Genomic DNA, 17,974 nt, shown 5'->3' on the forward strand with positions numbered 1-17,974 from the left:
CGTAGCATAAAATAATGATAATGGTAATAATAAATAATTGAGAAAAACCTTAAAGGAGGTGCAGCCTACAGTTCCTTCATCACAATGTGAGTTTAAAACACACAGCGAGTGTAATGTGTGTGTGACCTTTAACCCTGCAAGCCTGTCAAAGGCTGTAGGTTTTATATGAGCATGAGGAGGACAGACCGTTGGACTCAATTCAAAAACACTTAATTGATCCCAAAGGGAAATTAAATGCTGTAAATCATATTAATTCAAATTCTTCAGTTACTGCAGATGTTGATGGCTGTTGGCAGGAGAGATCTCCTGTAGCAGTCTGTGTTACAGTGACTTTGAAGAAGCCTCTGACTAAAGACACTCTGTTTTTCCCAGCAGGCCTTCCAGTTCTGTCTGTTCCTACAACACTCACAGTCAGACAAAAAAAATTATATACAAACAGGCTAACAAACAGGAAACAGCAGAAACCTGCCCTCTCATGCTGGATGCTGGACTAAGTCACACACTTCCACACACCCAACACACACGCACGCACATGCCCACCCACTCACACACACACTCATGAAGGGACGCCCCTGCCTCCTAGAGGACCTGGAACTTCCAGGAGTTCTGGTCCTTGTGGTCCAGGCAGTCCATGGTAGTGAAGCCCAGTTTCCAGGCCTGCTGGTCCTTGTAGTCCAGGCAGTCCACGGAGGTGAAGCCCAGGGAGGAGGCGGTACTGTAGCCCTGCGAGGACAGCGAGGCCGGGGACTGGCTCAGAGAGCCCCCCATGGAGGGGACAGTGATGGGGCTGAGCGCGCCACCGGTGCCGGACAGCTGCGAGTGCATGGGGGACAAGTAGGCGCTGCAGTCCAGGCCCGTGAAGTAGGAGGTGGTGCTGGCGTAGCCCTGGGTGTAGGCCGAGGGCTGGCCGTAGCTCATGGGGTAGGGCGAGGGTCGCTGCATGCAGGGGGCGGAGGAGGCCAGCGGGTCGGGCAGGGGGGAGATGGCCGGGCTCCAGATGGACACGGCCGTGTTTCCTGTGCTGGAGCTGGGGGCCAGGCTGGGCCCAGCGGACTGAGCTGAGGAGGGGCTGTAGGAACCAGACGGGTTGGGGACTGGGTCGGGAGCACTGGGCTCCTGCGCTGGTGAGGCCTTTTTCTTTGGAGGCCGAGGTTTGGACTGGCCACTGCTCTGCTGCTGCTGCTGGCGGCATTTGGCACGGCGGTTCTTAAACCACACCTGGAGGCGCGGAGAGAGAGAGACAGAGAGAGAGAGAGAGAGAGAGAGACAGAGAGAGAGAGGCCCGCGGGTTAGAAACAACAAGTTCTGACTGGAAACACCGAGCAGAAAGCGGAGCGGCGCTGCTATGTGTACCTGCACCCGGGACTCGGGCAGGTTGATCTTCAGGGCCACCTCCTCCCGCATGAAGATGTCCGGGTACCGGGTCTTGGAGAACAGCGCTTCCAGGATGTCCAGCTGTGTCCGAGTGAAGGTGGTGCGCTCCCGGCGCTGCTTCCGCGGAGTGGCTGCCGAAACGGGAGACACACACGTAAATATGTTGACAACATATGACAGAGATGTGGCATTGAATAGCATCATAACGCAACAACCTGATCCGCTAAATAATAATAATAATTTTAAAAAATCATAGAAAGTGCGTCAGGGTGCCAACCAACCAACCAACCAACCAACACATCGGGTTAGTTTGTCTTTGTCTCTCAGTACGACAAAGAAATTTAATCAAACTGACAAACTGCCATATACCAGGAACAAAACTCAACAGAACAAACTCAAAGGGAATATTTCAAGTGTTTCCGCCACATTTTACTCGTGTGATGAGAGAAATACCTCAAAAGTCAGAGGATTTTGTTTTAATTATGTCCGATGCTGTTGTCAGCATGGAGACTAATTAAAAAAACAGCAGACAGAGTAAATGTATCTTAAAAACAGCCCGTTTTCCACACCGTGGACTCCTAAAGAATCCCGTTCCACCAAACTGACTGTGGAAAGAATGTTTTGTATTCCGAAGTCTATGTTATACCAAATACATCCATCCGCAATAATAATAAACCTTCCGTCAACACAAACATCAAGCAACTGTTTCTTTTTTGTTTTTATCCTCGTTTTGGCTGCAGCGTTACGCACCAACCTGCGCGCTTTTACGCATCACTTGTAGCGCGTGTAATACAAAGTAATACAAACAAAGACTCTTTTTTTTTCTTTTTAGACGTTATTAAATATTTTTAAAACATAAAACTTCCAGGTCGTACTCACGGGGATAAGCGACTGTGGTGTGGAGCACGTCCATCCCGGGACCGGGTAGGTTTAACCCGTTCATGGTGTAATGAGGTTGTTTTATGTAGGACATCATCCTTCCGGCAGCTTTTTGAAGTCCTGTCGCTGACTTGGAGGTCGGACGCGCAGCGCGGCAGCTGTGGGAACTTCGGAGCGCAGCGGGACCAACCCGGTCGGCGCGTCTGCCGGGATCCGCGCGCGGAACGACGCGGGGACGCGCAGGAGAAACGTGAACAGGGATTTCTGTTTTTCCTTTTTTCTTTTAAAGCGCTCTTTGAGCCGAGCGTGGACTCAGCAGCGGTGGGCGCAGAGCATCCGGACTGACAGGCACCGCGCAGGTGAAGTGGCCCCCGGGATCCCTCTGCGCCTCGGACGCGTCGCGGCTCTGAGGTTCTTCTCCAGGACGCGCTGCTAATTAGAAGGAGCAAGTGACAGCAGCAGCAAACCCCTCCCACACTACGCGCACACAAGGTGGCACACAGGCTGCAGAACTGGATCAAGTGTTTTAAGTCCCGGACCCAGGAGTCAGATTCAGACTTAGAGTTGATATGAATAATCGATTCACCCCTTCGATACAGAGCTGCAGGGTTAAATTTGCTGGCATATTTGTTAATAAAGTTCAAAAAGTCTACAATTAGCATCATAGAAGAGAAATTTTGATCTTTAATTTAATTCCCTTCATTCAGGAGTAGAAAAAAAATCTGTTGATATTTCTTTTACACTAATTTATTAGTTTGTCTTTTTAAAATTGCTTCTAAAAACTTTTGATTAGCAAACTACAACTTCCTGTTTCTGTGGAACGTGGCGTGATACTCATATTGACGCCATGAATAGTGAACAGGACGGCCAGAGTGGTAAAATAAAATCTCCAAAACCTTTAGAGATCTGCAGCAAAGGGTGGCTCCTGGGGACCACCAGGTCTCCATAGCAACCAGGAAAACTTTTTCTAGAAGCTCCAAACGTGTCAAACATTACAGGAGATGACAAGGTGCTGTCCTGTTCGCAAAAGAGGGTTGTACAAAGTATTAAAAGGATTACAATAATTATAAAAATCCAGAGATTCTGCTAATAATGTTTTGCTCCTGATAAGGGTGAGCATTTATCGTATCGTTTATCATTTATCATTTATCATGATATGCTTCTTGTCGTAATAAGAATAAGTTCCACAATAATTTCCAAATCACGTTTAGGAAATACTCCAAAACCGTCCATATTGTTGGCAATGTTATGTTTTTTTTCACAGTTTTCTCCACTGGTTTGTTCAATGAGAGCATCAATACTTGATATTAAAAAATATTAAATGCAGTTACTGTGTGCAGTTTAGTGATACAAATCACACTTCTGGCTCGTGTCCTAAAGAACCGTATTTCAAATGGATATGTTTTTCAAGAACACTATTTGCTTTTGTTTGAATAAATAGTTCTTATGGTCACATTTATCGCTATCACAATAGTACCATAAAATACTATGATAAAACGGTCAACATGAATAATTTTATACGTATATCTGCATAAATAATGATCCAGTAAACCTTCACACACACACACACCTCACCACCAATATGGATCTCCAAAACAGCTGGACGTGCTAAATTTCCCCCCTCCACACGCTCACCCCCCCACCCCACACCCACACACACACAAACACCCAGATGCACCAAAGCGATAAAGCTCATTTGATTTATCATAATATGCTTTATCTGAAAACTAAGTATCTTATCTCCAGATAAAGAGAGGAAAGACAGAGCAATCCGTTCAGTTGGTGGAGCAGGAAAGAGGCTGAAAGGACGACGGCAGCTCCAGGAAAACGGACGGGTTGGAGTGGAGAACGAACGGGAAGAACCGGAGAGAAAACCAGACGAGAAGAAAAAGATGCGGGGATGGGAGGAGATGTGGAAAAACTGGACAGGATGGCGAACAGCTGAAGAGTGAGAAAATATGACATTCATGTAAGTTTACTGTGTGTGTGTGTGTCTGTGTGTGTGAGATCCATGTATGTGCACAAACCAGATGTGTGCCATACCGCATGTTGTGGAAATGATCGGACACCAAGTAAATACATCGGTATCAGTATCGGTACTGATACCGATACTGATACCGATACTTTCTGTTAAAGTTTGACTCATCATCAAAGTTCTGACCTCCAGGTGTGTTTTCTCTGAATTACTTTGTTCCAACTTACAATGTTTAAATAAAGTTTATAGGTATATACAAAAAAAACTTTAGTAGCATATTAAGATGATTTGTGTGCAATTTTTTCTAAATAAACAAAGTTAAAAATATTACTGTTTCAAAGCAAATCAAAACTACAACAAAAATCGAGAGTGAGTTGAGAAACTAAAATACAAAAAAAATAAAAAAATTCCAGATGGAGTCTAAAACTATATCAGCCTTATCATGCTTGTATCGATCTGATACTGATATCGACTTGTTATAAATATTATTAATATTTTGGAAGGATCTGCCCTCCTCTAGCATGGACTGTTTTAAGCTTAAATTTCTTTAAAATGTGAGAACTGGTTAACCTCAGCCTACCACAATGTGTGATTGTAAACACAAGGCCCAACAGTACCTGCAAACCTGTTGCAATGGGATTCAAAAAACTAAAACTATCTGACTCATTTCAGTGTGAAAAAAAAAGTTACCCTAAAGGTTTAAGAAACCCTGCGTGCTTTGACTATACCAGTGAAATCTGCTTGATAGATCCTAACAGCAAACGGGGAAGCAGTCGAGAGGACAGAGTGGGTTTAATCCCTTCCCCCCCATGAAGCTGGGCTCAAACGGACTCAATCAGGGTGATGCGACCCAACATTTCAGTTTTTCAGACCAAACTGTGCGATCGGCACCGAGGGGCTGAAAAAGTCCAGAACCGGGCTTCACCTGGAGAGGAGGGAGGGATGGAGGAAAAGCAGGTGAAGGGGCAGAGGCTGGTGGGGGTAGGGAGTGTGTGCGTGTGGGGGGGAGGGGTGTGTGTGTGTGTGCGTGCATGCGTGTGTGTGTGTGTGTGTAGGGAGGGGGGACTCTGGTCCTCGTCCCCACTGACACACTGCTGCAGTTAATCCAGATTAGAGCGTCTAAAACAGGTCGGCTAAATCTGCAGGCCAGCCAGCAATACAGAGGCTGCTGTCAGCCCCAATCACTCACACACACACACACACACACACACGCGCACACACACAGTAATAATCTCTTCTGTACAAGCCAGGTGCCACCCACTGCCTGCCAGTACCCCCCCCCCCCCCCCCTCCCACCACCTCCCCATCCAGCCGCACCAGTCAGACCCGCTGCAGCAACCAGCGTTTAAACTAAGACAGAACTGAGAGTCAGTCCCAAAGTGAGATGAAGTGGATTATGATGATGATGATGATGATGAATATGTCCCATTGCATGTCTAATCTGATGAGTCATCAGAAATCTCCACATGACCTGTAGATTTCCCTCCGTCAATAAATTTGCTCCCATGAGGGGAGAAGCTGCAGCGGCAGCCGACATCGACGTGTTCCTGTTGTCTGCAAACGGCTCTGGCCGAAGCGGACGGAGTCAACGTCCAGTCCGGTCCGGTCCGGCCCGGCCTGGCCTGGCCCGCCTCAGAGGCGGGGTGATCCTCACTACATCAGCCCGGTTCACCGAGCTGATCATTCAGGGCTCATCAGTCCAATTCACAACAAATGTTGTCTCGAGACAATGGGCAAAAAAAAAGAAAAAAGAAATCATTTCTTTTTTTTAAAAATGTCAAACATTCTTTCCAATTGATTCTGAATCAGTGAACTGATCTCAATTTGATATTCAAATTACTTTAAAAAGTTTTCTGTCTACGGAAGCCCAGCGGGTTGCGTGGAGTCAGTGACTTTCAGCATTCACTCCTCCTGGATGAACACGTAGCGCCAGTCACTTGCATCGTGTCAATAATATTATAGCAGTTCCTCACACCAAGCATGCATGCAGCGACAGTGGAGAGGAAAAACTCCCCTTTAACAGGAAGAAATCTCCAGCAGAACCAGAACCAGAACCAGATGAGTTTTATTCTTTAGTTTATTAAAGCAAAACCAGAAAGCAGTACGAGAAACAAAATATGACAAGTTTATATAAGTTTGGGAGCGGTTCATTTTCTCCAACACATATGAACAAGGCTGAGGTCTGGAATCACTTCATTTAAATTACTCTGTTCTTTTCTGTTTAAGCCATGTTGTTTATTCAGAGTTCCCTTAAAACCCTAAATCGTCTCTACAGAGACTGAAAGGCGTTCAGTACCTGATGTATGCAAAGTCTACACGGCTCTAAAGCATGAATGTCAAACTCGTTTTCATTTTGGGTCACATCAAGATCAAGACCATAAGTTTGGTCGTGGCAGTATATTTTGATAAAACCCATTGACAAACAGTTAAAATATCAATAAATACCTGCCACTGCATTCGATGACAACTTCTTAAAGTCAAATCATTTTGAGCATATTTTCATGTTGATGTATTTTGGCAGCATAGAGATTAAAATCGACTTTGATTTGACTGAAAATAATATTTAAGCACACAACTGTTATATTAGTGGTTCTATTTATTCGTCCCTCTTGAGTCTAACGCAGGGGTCTGCAACTGTTACAATCCAGTTATATCTCTGGAGGAATGCGTAGGAAATGTAGTCATTTTTAAATAACCGCTATTTTATTTCTAATTTGAGGCTCAACTTTTTGATCCAATTTGAATAACAAACTAAATTTTACTGAATTGTTTGGGAACTGGGACTGAGTTTACTGTTTTTTTTTTTATTATTGTAAAGTGCTTTGAGTTGGTGCTGTATAAAGAAGCTGAACTGACTCACACAACGCTGCATGGCGGCACAGTTGTTGACACTTTTTAATTGCATGAGGGCATGGAGCTGGCATGTTATTCCCATCTGTGTTTCGGTTCCTCCCAAAGTCCAAAAACCTGAAAATGCTTTGGCGTTCAATAAATAAATCCATTTAAAAAAAGTTTTTTCAATACAAGGGTTAATGAAATTTTTGTTTGCACAACAGGAGCATCATGGCCAAAACGTTCCACCTCCGTTTGGGGGGGAAAAAAGCTGCTTTTTAAAATCAGTTCACTTAGTCCTTTATATGGCAGCAACAGCATCGATTAGAGAATCTGCACGACAACCTGGAGCTGTGAGAAGATCAGGTTGCAACCACAGAAGAAGTCAGCAGGTGAAGAGCAGATAGACTCTGCCAGGCGTAAACAAACAACACACTGATACAAAATAATATATTTAAGACATTAAAAACACACTAGTACTTATTAAAAATCCAAACTCAGGAGGCCGAAGAAGAGACAACAATCCAGCAAAGCACAGAGAGCCGCAGAACTACTGACCTTGAGTGACTTATGGTGCCAAAAGTATTCACACCACTTCATTTTTCACATCGTGTCAGATTATGTGCAGCGACAAACTTCAATATATCTTATTTCCATTGGGACATAATTGTGACATAATTACGTAATGCATAATTATGAAGCAGTGAAACATGGTGGTGGCAGCATCATGCTGAGAAGAGACTTTTCCTCAATAGAGATGTTGCAGCTATAAATCTGGCTCTAGATGAAGCCTGCAGCTGTAACTGCATGAGAATCGAGTTGTTCAAAGGAAGAACTCGAGGAGGTTGAATGGAAATAACATCTAAGTAAAACACAAAGAAAACTCGTTCAGCTGACTGTCAGATCAGGTTTTTAACACAATTTGTGGAAAGGAGAGATTTTTCTTTCATTTTGCTGATTTTCTGTTAAAATAGTGTTTTTTTTTTCTAGCCTACACCTAAACTCAGGTGTTTTTCCACCTGAGTTTGTCCTTTCAGCCTACTTGTCACGTGTCCCGGTTTTCTGACTCAGTCATATTTTCTGTTTTATTCTCCCTCCACTGCTTTCTTGTTAAATACGTTTTATAAGACAGATTCTTCAGGAACTTCTCCTGGTCAGAGCTTTAGCTGCCCTGAACATATGGCGACCGTGCTAACACCGAGGCAGACGCTCTTCTTCAGACTGGTTGAGTTTTCCAAGGAACTCATGATGCCATTCCTCGGTCCAGATCGATCACTCCGACATATGCAGCAGATTGAATCCAGTCCAGGTTCCTCAGTGGTGCATCTATCATCAAATCATTCCAACTGGTTTTCCATGAACATCCGGTTCCTCTACTAATACTGTTTTTCATTCTCGCATTTCTCCTTTCATGTTTTTCTACCCTGAATATGTGCTTCATGTTCTGTAAAGGTTGGTAAAACTATTCACACCTGATACAGTCGTTCAACTAAGAACTGTGATGGATTCCTTGTATGATCCAAAGCACAATAAACTTCTTATGCAAGATATTCTTGTGTACCAGTGTATGTGTGTGTAATGACTCAGGGGCTGCACCGTGAGGTGAGGTGTGTCAGTATGGAGGATGACTGATTACAGTAGACAGTAATCCTGCAGATGGATTAGCAGGTGGAATTAGGAGAAGTGGGGGTGTAGCACACTGCCACCTTTGAACTGTAACAACATGGAGCAGCAGCTCACAGGGCCCGGCCTCCGTCTGCATCACCCCCGGCCACACACGCACATGAGCGGGGAAACCCACAGCGACAGAGGCCCCCCCCCCCGGAGACGGTACGCGGGTTCTGATGATGACATCACCCCAGGCTTGTACCGTGAGAAGGTGAAGTCTGACCAGTCCGCCCAACAAGTTCCCGTGATTGAGTCTCGCAGAGATGAGAGTAAAAAGGAAAGAGAGAGAAAAACGTGTCCAATGGAGATGGAGAGAACTTTCCTAAAGTCTGACGTCAGACTCTGTTTCTTTGGTGTTTATTTATTTAAATAAACTGCTTTTTCACTTCCTCGTGCGTTTAGAATTCAGTTCAATTCGAAAATACTTTATTGATCAGCCTGAGAAAACGTCATCTCAGGATGATGTTTTCATTGAGAGCAGCCCCAGAGCCCGGAGCTGCTGTCAGGATCCGGAAACATTGGGACCTTAGTCCAGAAGAGAAAGATCTCTACTTTCAAATTGTACGTTTTTTATTTTAACTGGGCTGTTTTTGTTGTAAGGAATCTGGGTAAAGGATGAAAAACTAACTAATGTTTGTTTGTTGTACACCGGCTTTAAACAATCTCTCTGATGAAATCTTATGTTCAGTCAAAGTTCTCCACACCTTAGCTTTTATGTTCCTCCTTTACTACGTCATAAAAAAGATTCATTTATTTTTTTTTTACAGTCATTAGCATCTACCTACATTTTCTACAGTTTTCAGATAAAAAAAATAAATAAACTTATACATTGGCGCCTCGTCAAAAGTTATATGAAACTTAAAATTTGTTTGTGTGATGAATCTTATTTAAGTTTGAAACTATATAATATTTCTTTTCTTTTTTCTTCATGTGAAACTCTTGTTGTGATTGTGTTTTATTTCTATATGCTACATATAATTAAATAAGATGTTGCTCATGACAAGGCTTGTATTAGGTTGATAAGTACAGAATAATAAACAATATTTCATGTTGGAGTGACGCTTCCTTTAACAAGTGAATATAGGTGAAAAGCTTAGACACTTTGTTCACTCTAAACATGTAAATATGTCTCCCGCATCAGCGAAATAAAGATGTTTTTAATCCGACCTTGTTTTCTTTCTTAATTCTGAAGGTGAACAGCGACGTTCACCTTCTTCTCTGGTCAATTAAACTTTAAGAGTAGGTCGCTGATGACCTCTAGTGGACAAGCGTCAAATGACAGGATTCTAAGCAATGAAATGTGATTTAATCAGGAAACCCGTCTGTCTGTCTATATATATATATATATATATATATATATATATATATATATATATATATATATATATATATATATATATATATATATACATATATATATATATGTATATATATATACATATATATATATATATATATATATATATATATACATATATATATATAGATGTAGATATGTAGACATGTACATAGATATCTATATCTATTTACATATATAGAGAGATCTATATATCTATATAGATATATATCTATACTATATATGTATAAATATATGAGAGATTTATATATGTATAGAGAGACATATCTCTCTACTCTCTATACATAGACATATATTTATCTATATATCTATATATATAATATACATATATCTACATATCTATCTATCGATCGATCGATAGATATAGATATCTATATACATGTCTACATATCTACATCTACTGTATATATCTACAACTCTCTACATATAGAGAGGGGTAGATTTATAGATATTTAGATTGATATCATATGTAGATATATATAGATTTATATATATTTATAGACAGAGAGACATATATATATATATATATATATATATATATATATATATATATATATATATATATATATATATATATATATATATATATATATATACTGTATATATATATAGAGAGAGAGAGAGAGAAATTTAGATATAGATATCTATCTTATCTATCTTTATCTGTTTATATAGATAAATTTAGATTTAGATATTTATATCTTGCCCATATATATGAGAGCGATATCTATATCCATGTCTACATATCAACATCTATATAGCTACATCTCTCCCTATAAATATAGAGAGGGGTAGATTTATAGATATTTAGATTGATATCATATGTAGATATATATAGATTTATATATATTTATAGACAGAGAGACATATAAATATATATATATATATATATACTGTATATATGTATATATATATCTATACTATATATATACACATATATAGTATAGATATATATCTATACTATATATATGTATATATGAGAGAGAGATTTATATATGTTTAGAGAGACATATCTCTCTACACTTTATACAGAGACATGTATATATATATATATATAGATATATCTACATATGTAGATATCTATATATCTATATCTATCTATATATATATATATATATCTATATCTATCTATATATATATCTATATCTATCTATCTTTATATATATATATATATATATATATACATATATATATATATATAGAGAGAGAGAGTTATCTATCTTTATCTATTTATATAGATAAATTTAGATTTAGATATTTATATCTTGCCCAGAAAGATAAATAGTTTTTAACATTTTTCCCAATTTGTATAGGTTTAGACTTCTAATAGGCTCTTTCTGTTGCACATTGTTTACATTTTTTTGTCCCAAATCTCCCTTTAATAAATGTGGTTGTCTTATTTTCTGTTTAGAATTAGAAATAAAATCGTACACTGGATGAACATGAGTACTGATGTTGTTGAACGTGGGGGAAGCCGGAGCACCCGGAGTGAACCCACACCTACACGGGGAGACGTTTCCCACCGTGCAGTCCTGGCTTTTTAATATTAAAATGTCCAATTAACAGCAACAGTAGCTCTTTTTCCAATTACCGCCAATCACCCAACCCACACGTGGCCCCACCTCCCTTTCAAATCTAATATACTAGAGACGTAAAGTGATGTCTATGCTGGATGGACTTTACATCTGTCTTTGAATTTGCGCAGAGATGTTGGAGATAAAGCCTTTTTGAGACGCTTCCACAGTGAAATCTTTTTTCTGGGGCTCTCTTCTTGTTCAGCGATATCGTTCTGCTGAGCTGACTCTTCTGCTACTTGAGTGTCTAATTCCTGAGATGTTGCTTGGATTACATCTTCTTTTACTGTAACCTTTATCTGTGGATTGGATGTTCTCTGTGTTTCCATTAGACAACTCTCCCCTTCTGTGGAAACTATGGGAACCTTACCTGTTACATCTCCTGAAACCTTGCCAGGTTTTGTCTGTATTTGCTCAAAAGCCGTCTGGGGGATCTCTGGTATTATTTCAAAATCAATTTTTGGTGTCTTAATGTTTTGGACTGTCTCTGTTGGTTTTATAATGGTTTCCAGTTCAGTTTTTGTTGCCATCTTTCTGTTTTTCTCACATTTAGATTTAATCAATGGCCTTTTCTCATCTGGCTGGTCCAAAATTTGTTGTGTTTCAGGGACCGTTTCGTCTTCCGTCACCTGCTGTTGTTTACCAATCACCGTTTGATTCGTATGAATCTCTGTTATGATGGTAACTGTTTGATCCCCAACTACTTCCTGTATTGAAACTTGTTCTGTGTTTTCTCCAGAAATTCTTTCATTACTGACAGCTTTCAATTCAGAATCAGCTTTCATTGCTAATTTTCTCTTGTTCTTACGTTTTGATTTCTTTGATGACTTTTTCTTCTCTTCATTATCCCCATTTTGTTGTGTTTCAGAGATGATTAGCTCTGCTGAGATTTGCTGGGGGCTAGAGATAACTGTTTCAATCATATCAATGTCATTTATGATGGCAGCTGTCTGATCCCCAACAGTTTCTGGTACAGAAACTTCTTCTTGTTCAATGTTTTTTCCAGAAATGTTTTCTTTATTGAGGGTCTCCAGCTCAGAGGCAGCCTTTCTCTTGTTCTTACGTTTAGATTTCTTTATTGGCTTTTTCTCATCATGATGGTCCCCATTTTGTTGGGTCTCAGAGACCGTTGCTTCTTTGATCGCCTGCTCAAGTTTAGCAATGACTATTTCAATCATATCAATCTCATTTTTGAGTATAGCTTTCTGATCCGCAACCGTTCCTGGTATGGAAACTTCTAGTTGTTCACCGTTTTCTCCAGATACTTTATCAGTGTTGAGGGTCTCCGGCTCAGAGGCTGCTTTTATTGCTGACTTTCTCTTGTTCTTACATTTAGGTTTCTTTGATGGCTTTTTCTCATCTTGCTGGTCAAAGTTTTTTTGTGCTGTGGAGACCGATTCTTCTTCAATGATCTGCTGTGGTTTACCAGTCACTGCTTCATTTCTATCAATCTCTATTACGATGGTAGCTGTCTGATCCCCAACTATTTCTGGTATCAAAACTTCTTGTTCACTTTTTTCTCCAGAAAGGTTTTCATTACTGATAGTTTTCAAATCAGAGGCTGCTCTCATTGCTGGCTTTCTCTTGTTCCTACGGTTAGATTTCTTCTTTTTCTCATCTTGCTGGTTCCCATTTTGTTGGGTCTCAGAGACCATTTCTTTTTCAGTGATCTGCTGTACTTTAGAGATCACTGTTTCTTCTGTACGAATCTCGTTTTTAATGGTGCCTGTCTGATCCTCAACTGTTTCTTGTATAGAAACTTCTAGTTGTTCATTGTTTTCTCCAGATACTTTATAATTATTGAGGGTCTCCAGCTCAGAGGCAGCTCTCATTGTTGACTTTCTCTTGTTCCTACGGCCAGATTTCTTTGACGGCTTTTTCTCATCTTGATGGTCCCCATTTTGTTGAATTTTAGAGACCGTCTCTTCATCGATCGCCTCCTGTGGTTTCCCAATTTCATTTGCGTGAATATCATTTGTGCTGGTAGCTGTCTGATCCCCAATTACTTCTGGTACTGAAATGTCTTGTTTTTCACTGTTTGCTCCAGAAACCTTTTCATTACCGAGGGCCTCCTGTTCAGAGGCAGCTTTCATTGGTGACTCTCTACTGTTCTTACCTGTAAAATTCTTGAATAGCTTGGTCTGCTGATCCTGATTCCCATTCATTTGTGTTTCAGACGGCTGTTTTCTTAGCAATAAAAAGAGCTCAGTCTGCGTTGAAATTGTTTGATAATCTGGTTTGAATTGAGATCTGGTTTCCAACACATCCATCTCAGTTTGCGTTGAAATCGTGTGACGGACTGGTTTTAATTGATAGCTGTTTCCTTGTACATCCATCTCCGTTTGTATTGAAGCAGACCTGACTGCTTTCTGCTTTGGGGTGTCTTGGTAATCAGTCTGAGTTTGAGCAGAAACCATTAAATTGTTGCTTTGTTTTCTTTCTGAGAGTCTTTTCCTCATCAGATCTTTCTGCTGTTTAAGTTTAGCGTTTAGTTTCTGATTTATATTGAACATCTCCTCAAGCTGATTCATTAAGTATTTCTGTACTTCTATATATTCCAATTCAGACTCCTTAGATTTGACAAGACACGTACACTTTGCCTGACTTGTGTTTTCAGAAGAGTGGGGCAAATTTTGAATTTCAGGTAAACACTCTAGTTGAAGATTTTCTGCTGTTAGATTATCAAGAACCTCAGTTAAACTCTCTGTTTGGATGTTGTCCTTGGGCTTAACCGTAGATGGATATTTCTCCCCTTTTTGATCAAGCGTCTCCTGCGGTGTGAAGATGGATTCCTTTTTGGTGGCTATCTGTGTTGTAGAAATCACTGTCTTCTTGGAGTAACTTTCCTTTTTCAAGGAAGCTGCTTCATCATGTTCTGGTGCTGGTATTGAAACATTTTGTTTTTCAATATTCTCAGCTAAAAAACTTACATCTATGCGAGGTTCTGACTTGGGGAGCATCTTCCAAAATGTCTTATTTCCGGTGCTGGGCAAAGTTGCCTGATCATTTTGTTTTTCTGGCAGAGGACCATTATTGATGTCATTGTTTTCAGTAAAAAATGTAAGATCTATGCAAGCATCTGACTCTGGGAAAGATTTCCATAACAGTGGAGTCTTCTTGATGCGCTTCGTCTTTGATGTTTGTTTCTTCTCTTTTTGATCCACTTTCTTCTGGGATTTGGAGATGGATTTGTTTTCACCGACCAGCTGTGTTGTAGAAATCACAGGTTCCTCTTCGCAAGTCTCCTTCTTTAAGGAATCTTCCTGATCACCTTCTTCTTTAGGCAGAGAAGTGTCCTGCTTTATAACATTTTCAGCACCAGACCTAGAGGGCTGTTCCTTCTCTGGAATCTCCTGCAGCACGGATTCCTGTTTGGTATCCAGTGAAACATCTTCCATTCCAGTACTTTCAGCTGAAATCTTTAGATCAGCAGGGGCATGTTTCTCTAACCAGATTTGAAATGGTATCATTTTCTTCCTGTTGCGCCTTGTCCTTGGTGGCTGTTCCTTAGACTTAGAGGGCTGTTCCGTCTCTGCTATATCTATTGTCTCCTGCACTCCAGCGGTGGACTCTTCTTCACTGACCAGTGAATTGTTCTGCTTTTCAATATTTCCTGCAGAAATCGCCTGGTCAACGGGGACGTGTTCCTCCGACCGGGTTTTAAATGGTACCTGGTTCTTCTCATTGGACTCACTTTCTGGTGTCGGTCTGTCCTCTTTTTGATCCACTGTCTCCTGTGATTTGGAGATGGATTTGTTTTCACCGACCAGCTGTGTTGTAGAAATCACGGGTTCCTCTTCGCACATCTCCTTCTTTAAGGAATCTTCCTGATCATCTTCTTCTTTAGGCAGAGAAGTGTCCTGCTTTATAACATCTTCAGCGCCAGACTTAGAGGGCTGTTCCTTCTCTGGAATCTCCTGCAGTACGGGGATTGATTCCTGTTTGGTATCCAGTGAAACATCTTCCATTCCAGTACTTTCAGCTGAAATCTTTAGATCAGCAGGGGGATGTTTCTCTAACCAGATTTGAAATGGTATCATTTTAATCTTTTTGCGCCTTATCCTTGGTGGCTGTTCCTTAGACTTAGAGGGCTTTTCCTTCTCTGCTATATCTTTTGTCTCCTGCACTCCAGCGGTGGACTCTTCTTCACTGACCAGTGAATTGTTCTGCTTTTCAATACTCTCTGCAGAAATCGCTTGGTCAACGGGGACGTGTTCCTCCGACCGGGTTTTAAATGGTACCTGGTTCTTCTCATTGGACTCACTTTCTGGTGTCGGTCTGTCCCCTTTTTGATCTACTGTCTCCTGTGCTTTGGCGATGGATTCATTTTCGATCACCACTGAAGCGTCCTGCTGTTTGATCTTTTCAGCAGAAGTCTTCAGCTCCTCAGGTGCGTACTGCTCCAACCAGACTGCAAATGACACCTTCTTCTTCTTGTTACGCTTGGGTGGCTTGGGTGGCTCTATTTCCCTGTCAACAATGTTGTTCAATGCAACCTCTTCGACTCTACTTTGGCTGGACTCCATTATAACCTTTGGTTGTTTTAGGTACTAAGCTAAAATCACTTGTCTATAAATTCAGTAAAGATTTCACGTTAAACTTGCTGTCAATCTCCAAAGAAATGTGAACCAAACAAAGCTGAAAATCTTACTGCGAACTGCTAAATAAATTCTCACGAGAAATGTATCAACAACGGCTGCTAAACGGCTGTGATGAAAGTAGATGATGTGAGGAACTTATATAATCGCTGGTGATGTCAGAATTCTGCCTTTGGAGTTATATTGTTATGTCACATTGTGATGTCACAGATATTCAAAGTGGGTTTGTCTGATGGATTTTTTATTAACACGGCGGATGCGCGCGCAACGTGACTGCAGAAAGAGTCAGCGGTCTTTTAAACTGTCACTGGTTGCCATAGTTACCCCCCATGTAGCAACCTAGGTTACTACAACTGTTTAAAATTGAGTGATAAAATAAGTTATGCTACCAAATTGACATTAGGAAAAGGAATACTGTATTTTACTGTATTTTCCTGCTTTTTCCTTGGTCCAATAGTGACACTTAGTAGTCAACGTATGCTTTTATTTTGAAGAAAGGCATATTTCTTATTCGTGTGTTTTGTGACATGCTGCACTTCCTGTTTGGGTCTAGCTGTTTTTTTTCTGACAGAAAGTTCTTTTGCTGTAGTTCAGGTGCAGGATTCATCTATCGAGTAAATTGTTTTAACTTTCCAACAAAAATCTTTTGTTTCATTATGATACAATATGTAACTGATATGTGGCTTAACTGATGCTAGTGAATAGAAAATAGCGCCAAGTGACAATATGGGATCATTTTCCATGTGCTACGATATGTTCGATGCATTCAAGTGATGACTTTTAGAAATGTTCAGAAGTGACATTATGTCTAACACGTTCCTTAAAAGCATCATATTACTGCAGATGTTACACCAAATATTTACTCTAGAGGGCGCCGTTGCATCTATACACACTGCTGTCAAAGCATCCTAATGTTCTCAATTTCAGAACCTGGTCTGAAATTCGACCAACATGCATATGGTCACATAAAACTGGAAATCTAATGGAATTATGATTTCTTACCATTTGGTTAGGATATTTTTTAGATAGCAGACATAAGAAAATTGTTTTTGTGCCATGTCCTGTTTTATCGTTGAAGAAATTCAGGTGTAAAAGGTCAGTTGAAGCATGGATACATTTTCCAATAATAACTAATATGAGACCAGCTTCTGCACAGTATATTTGCATAATATCATGATCCATTCAGTGTCTGGGTTTTTGGTTTGCATTTGTTTCCAAGTCGTTTTGGGGTTTAAGTTATTGTTATTTATGCCATTCCACATATAGTGCTATTCTCTGTGTTCATAATTGTTGTTTATGTCTTATCATTAATGAATTGCTTTATATTTAGCTTCTTAGTTATTTCTTGGATTCTGTTGTGCGTCTTAGTTTTTCTCTTATGTTAAATCTGTGCTTTGATTCAGCTTCATTTGTCTCTCAGCTGCTCAACACTCTCCTGATTAGACTTACCTGGCTTCCATATCCCTGATCACATCTCCTTTGCATTTAAGCTCTCTCATTTTCATTGATCTTTGAGTCTGTCCTCTGATTCCATGATTAAATCATCACCTTTAATTGTTTCATTTATTTATTTTTTGTTTGTGGGTGGACCCCAACCCTCAAACACTGACTCACAGGTTGTACTAAAATGCTTCTTAACTTAAAAAATAAATAAATAGTCCACTTATTTTGCATTATGCTGAATACTGAGGTTTGTAAATTAGCTAGCACATCACAA

General features: G+C 40.3%; 1 protein-coding gene and 1 long non-coding RNA gene across 2 annotated transcripts; one reads left to right on the forward strand and one right to left on the reverse strand.

Moving 5' to 3' along the window:
* Positions 1-287: 287 nt before the first annotated feature.
* Positions 288-2,943, reverse strand: LOC114152638 (homeobox protein otx5-like). Its single transcript, XM_028030571.1, has 3 exons — positions 2,254-2,943; positions 1,354-1,505; positions 288-1,218 (listed from the first exon to the last, which is right to left on the reverse strand). The coding sequence occupies exons 1-3, from the start codon at positions 2,348-2,350 to the stop codon at positions 580-582; spliced, it is 888 nt and encodes a 295-aa protein (XP_027886372.1). The 5' UTR covers positions 2,351-2,943; the 3' UTR covers positions 288-579.
* Positions 2,944-3,924: 981 nt separating this feature from the next.
* LOC114152675 (uncharacterized) lies at positions 3,925-8,610 on the forward strand. The gene is made up of 2 exons (XR_003597204.1): positions 3,925-4,222; positions 8,193-8,610. It is a non-coding gene; the product is annotated as an uncharacterized LOC114152675 (long non-coding RNA).
* Positions 8,611-17,974: the final 9,364 nt, after the last annotated feature.

This window comes from Xiphophorus couchianus, chromosome 11 (genome assembly GCF_001444195.1).
Source record: "Xiphophorus couchianus chromosome 11, X_couchianus-1.0, whole genome shotgun sequence".
NCBI lineage: Eukaryota > Metazoa > Chordata > Actinopteri > Cyprinodontiformes > Poeciliidae > Xiphophorus > Xiphophorus couchianus.

Bases quoted from the DNA above. Each gene is read 5' to 3' on its own strand.
- LOC114152638 (XM_028030571.1), bottom strand. From the start codon at position 2,350: ATGATGTCCTACATAAAACAACCTCATTACACCATGAACGGGTTAAAC. The intron at 1,506-2,253 runs GTGAGTACGACC...CCGTTTCGGCAG, and splicing joins CACCACAGTCGCTTATCCCC to CCACTCCGCGGAAGCAGCGC. The intron at 1,219-1,353 runs GTACACATAGCA...CCGCGCCTCCAG, and splicing joins TGCCCGAGTCCCGGGTGCAG to GTGTGGTTTAAGAACCGCCG.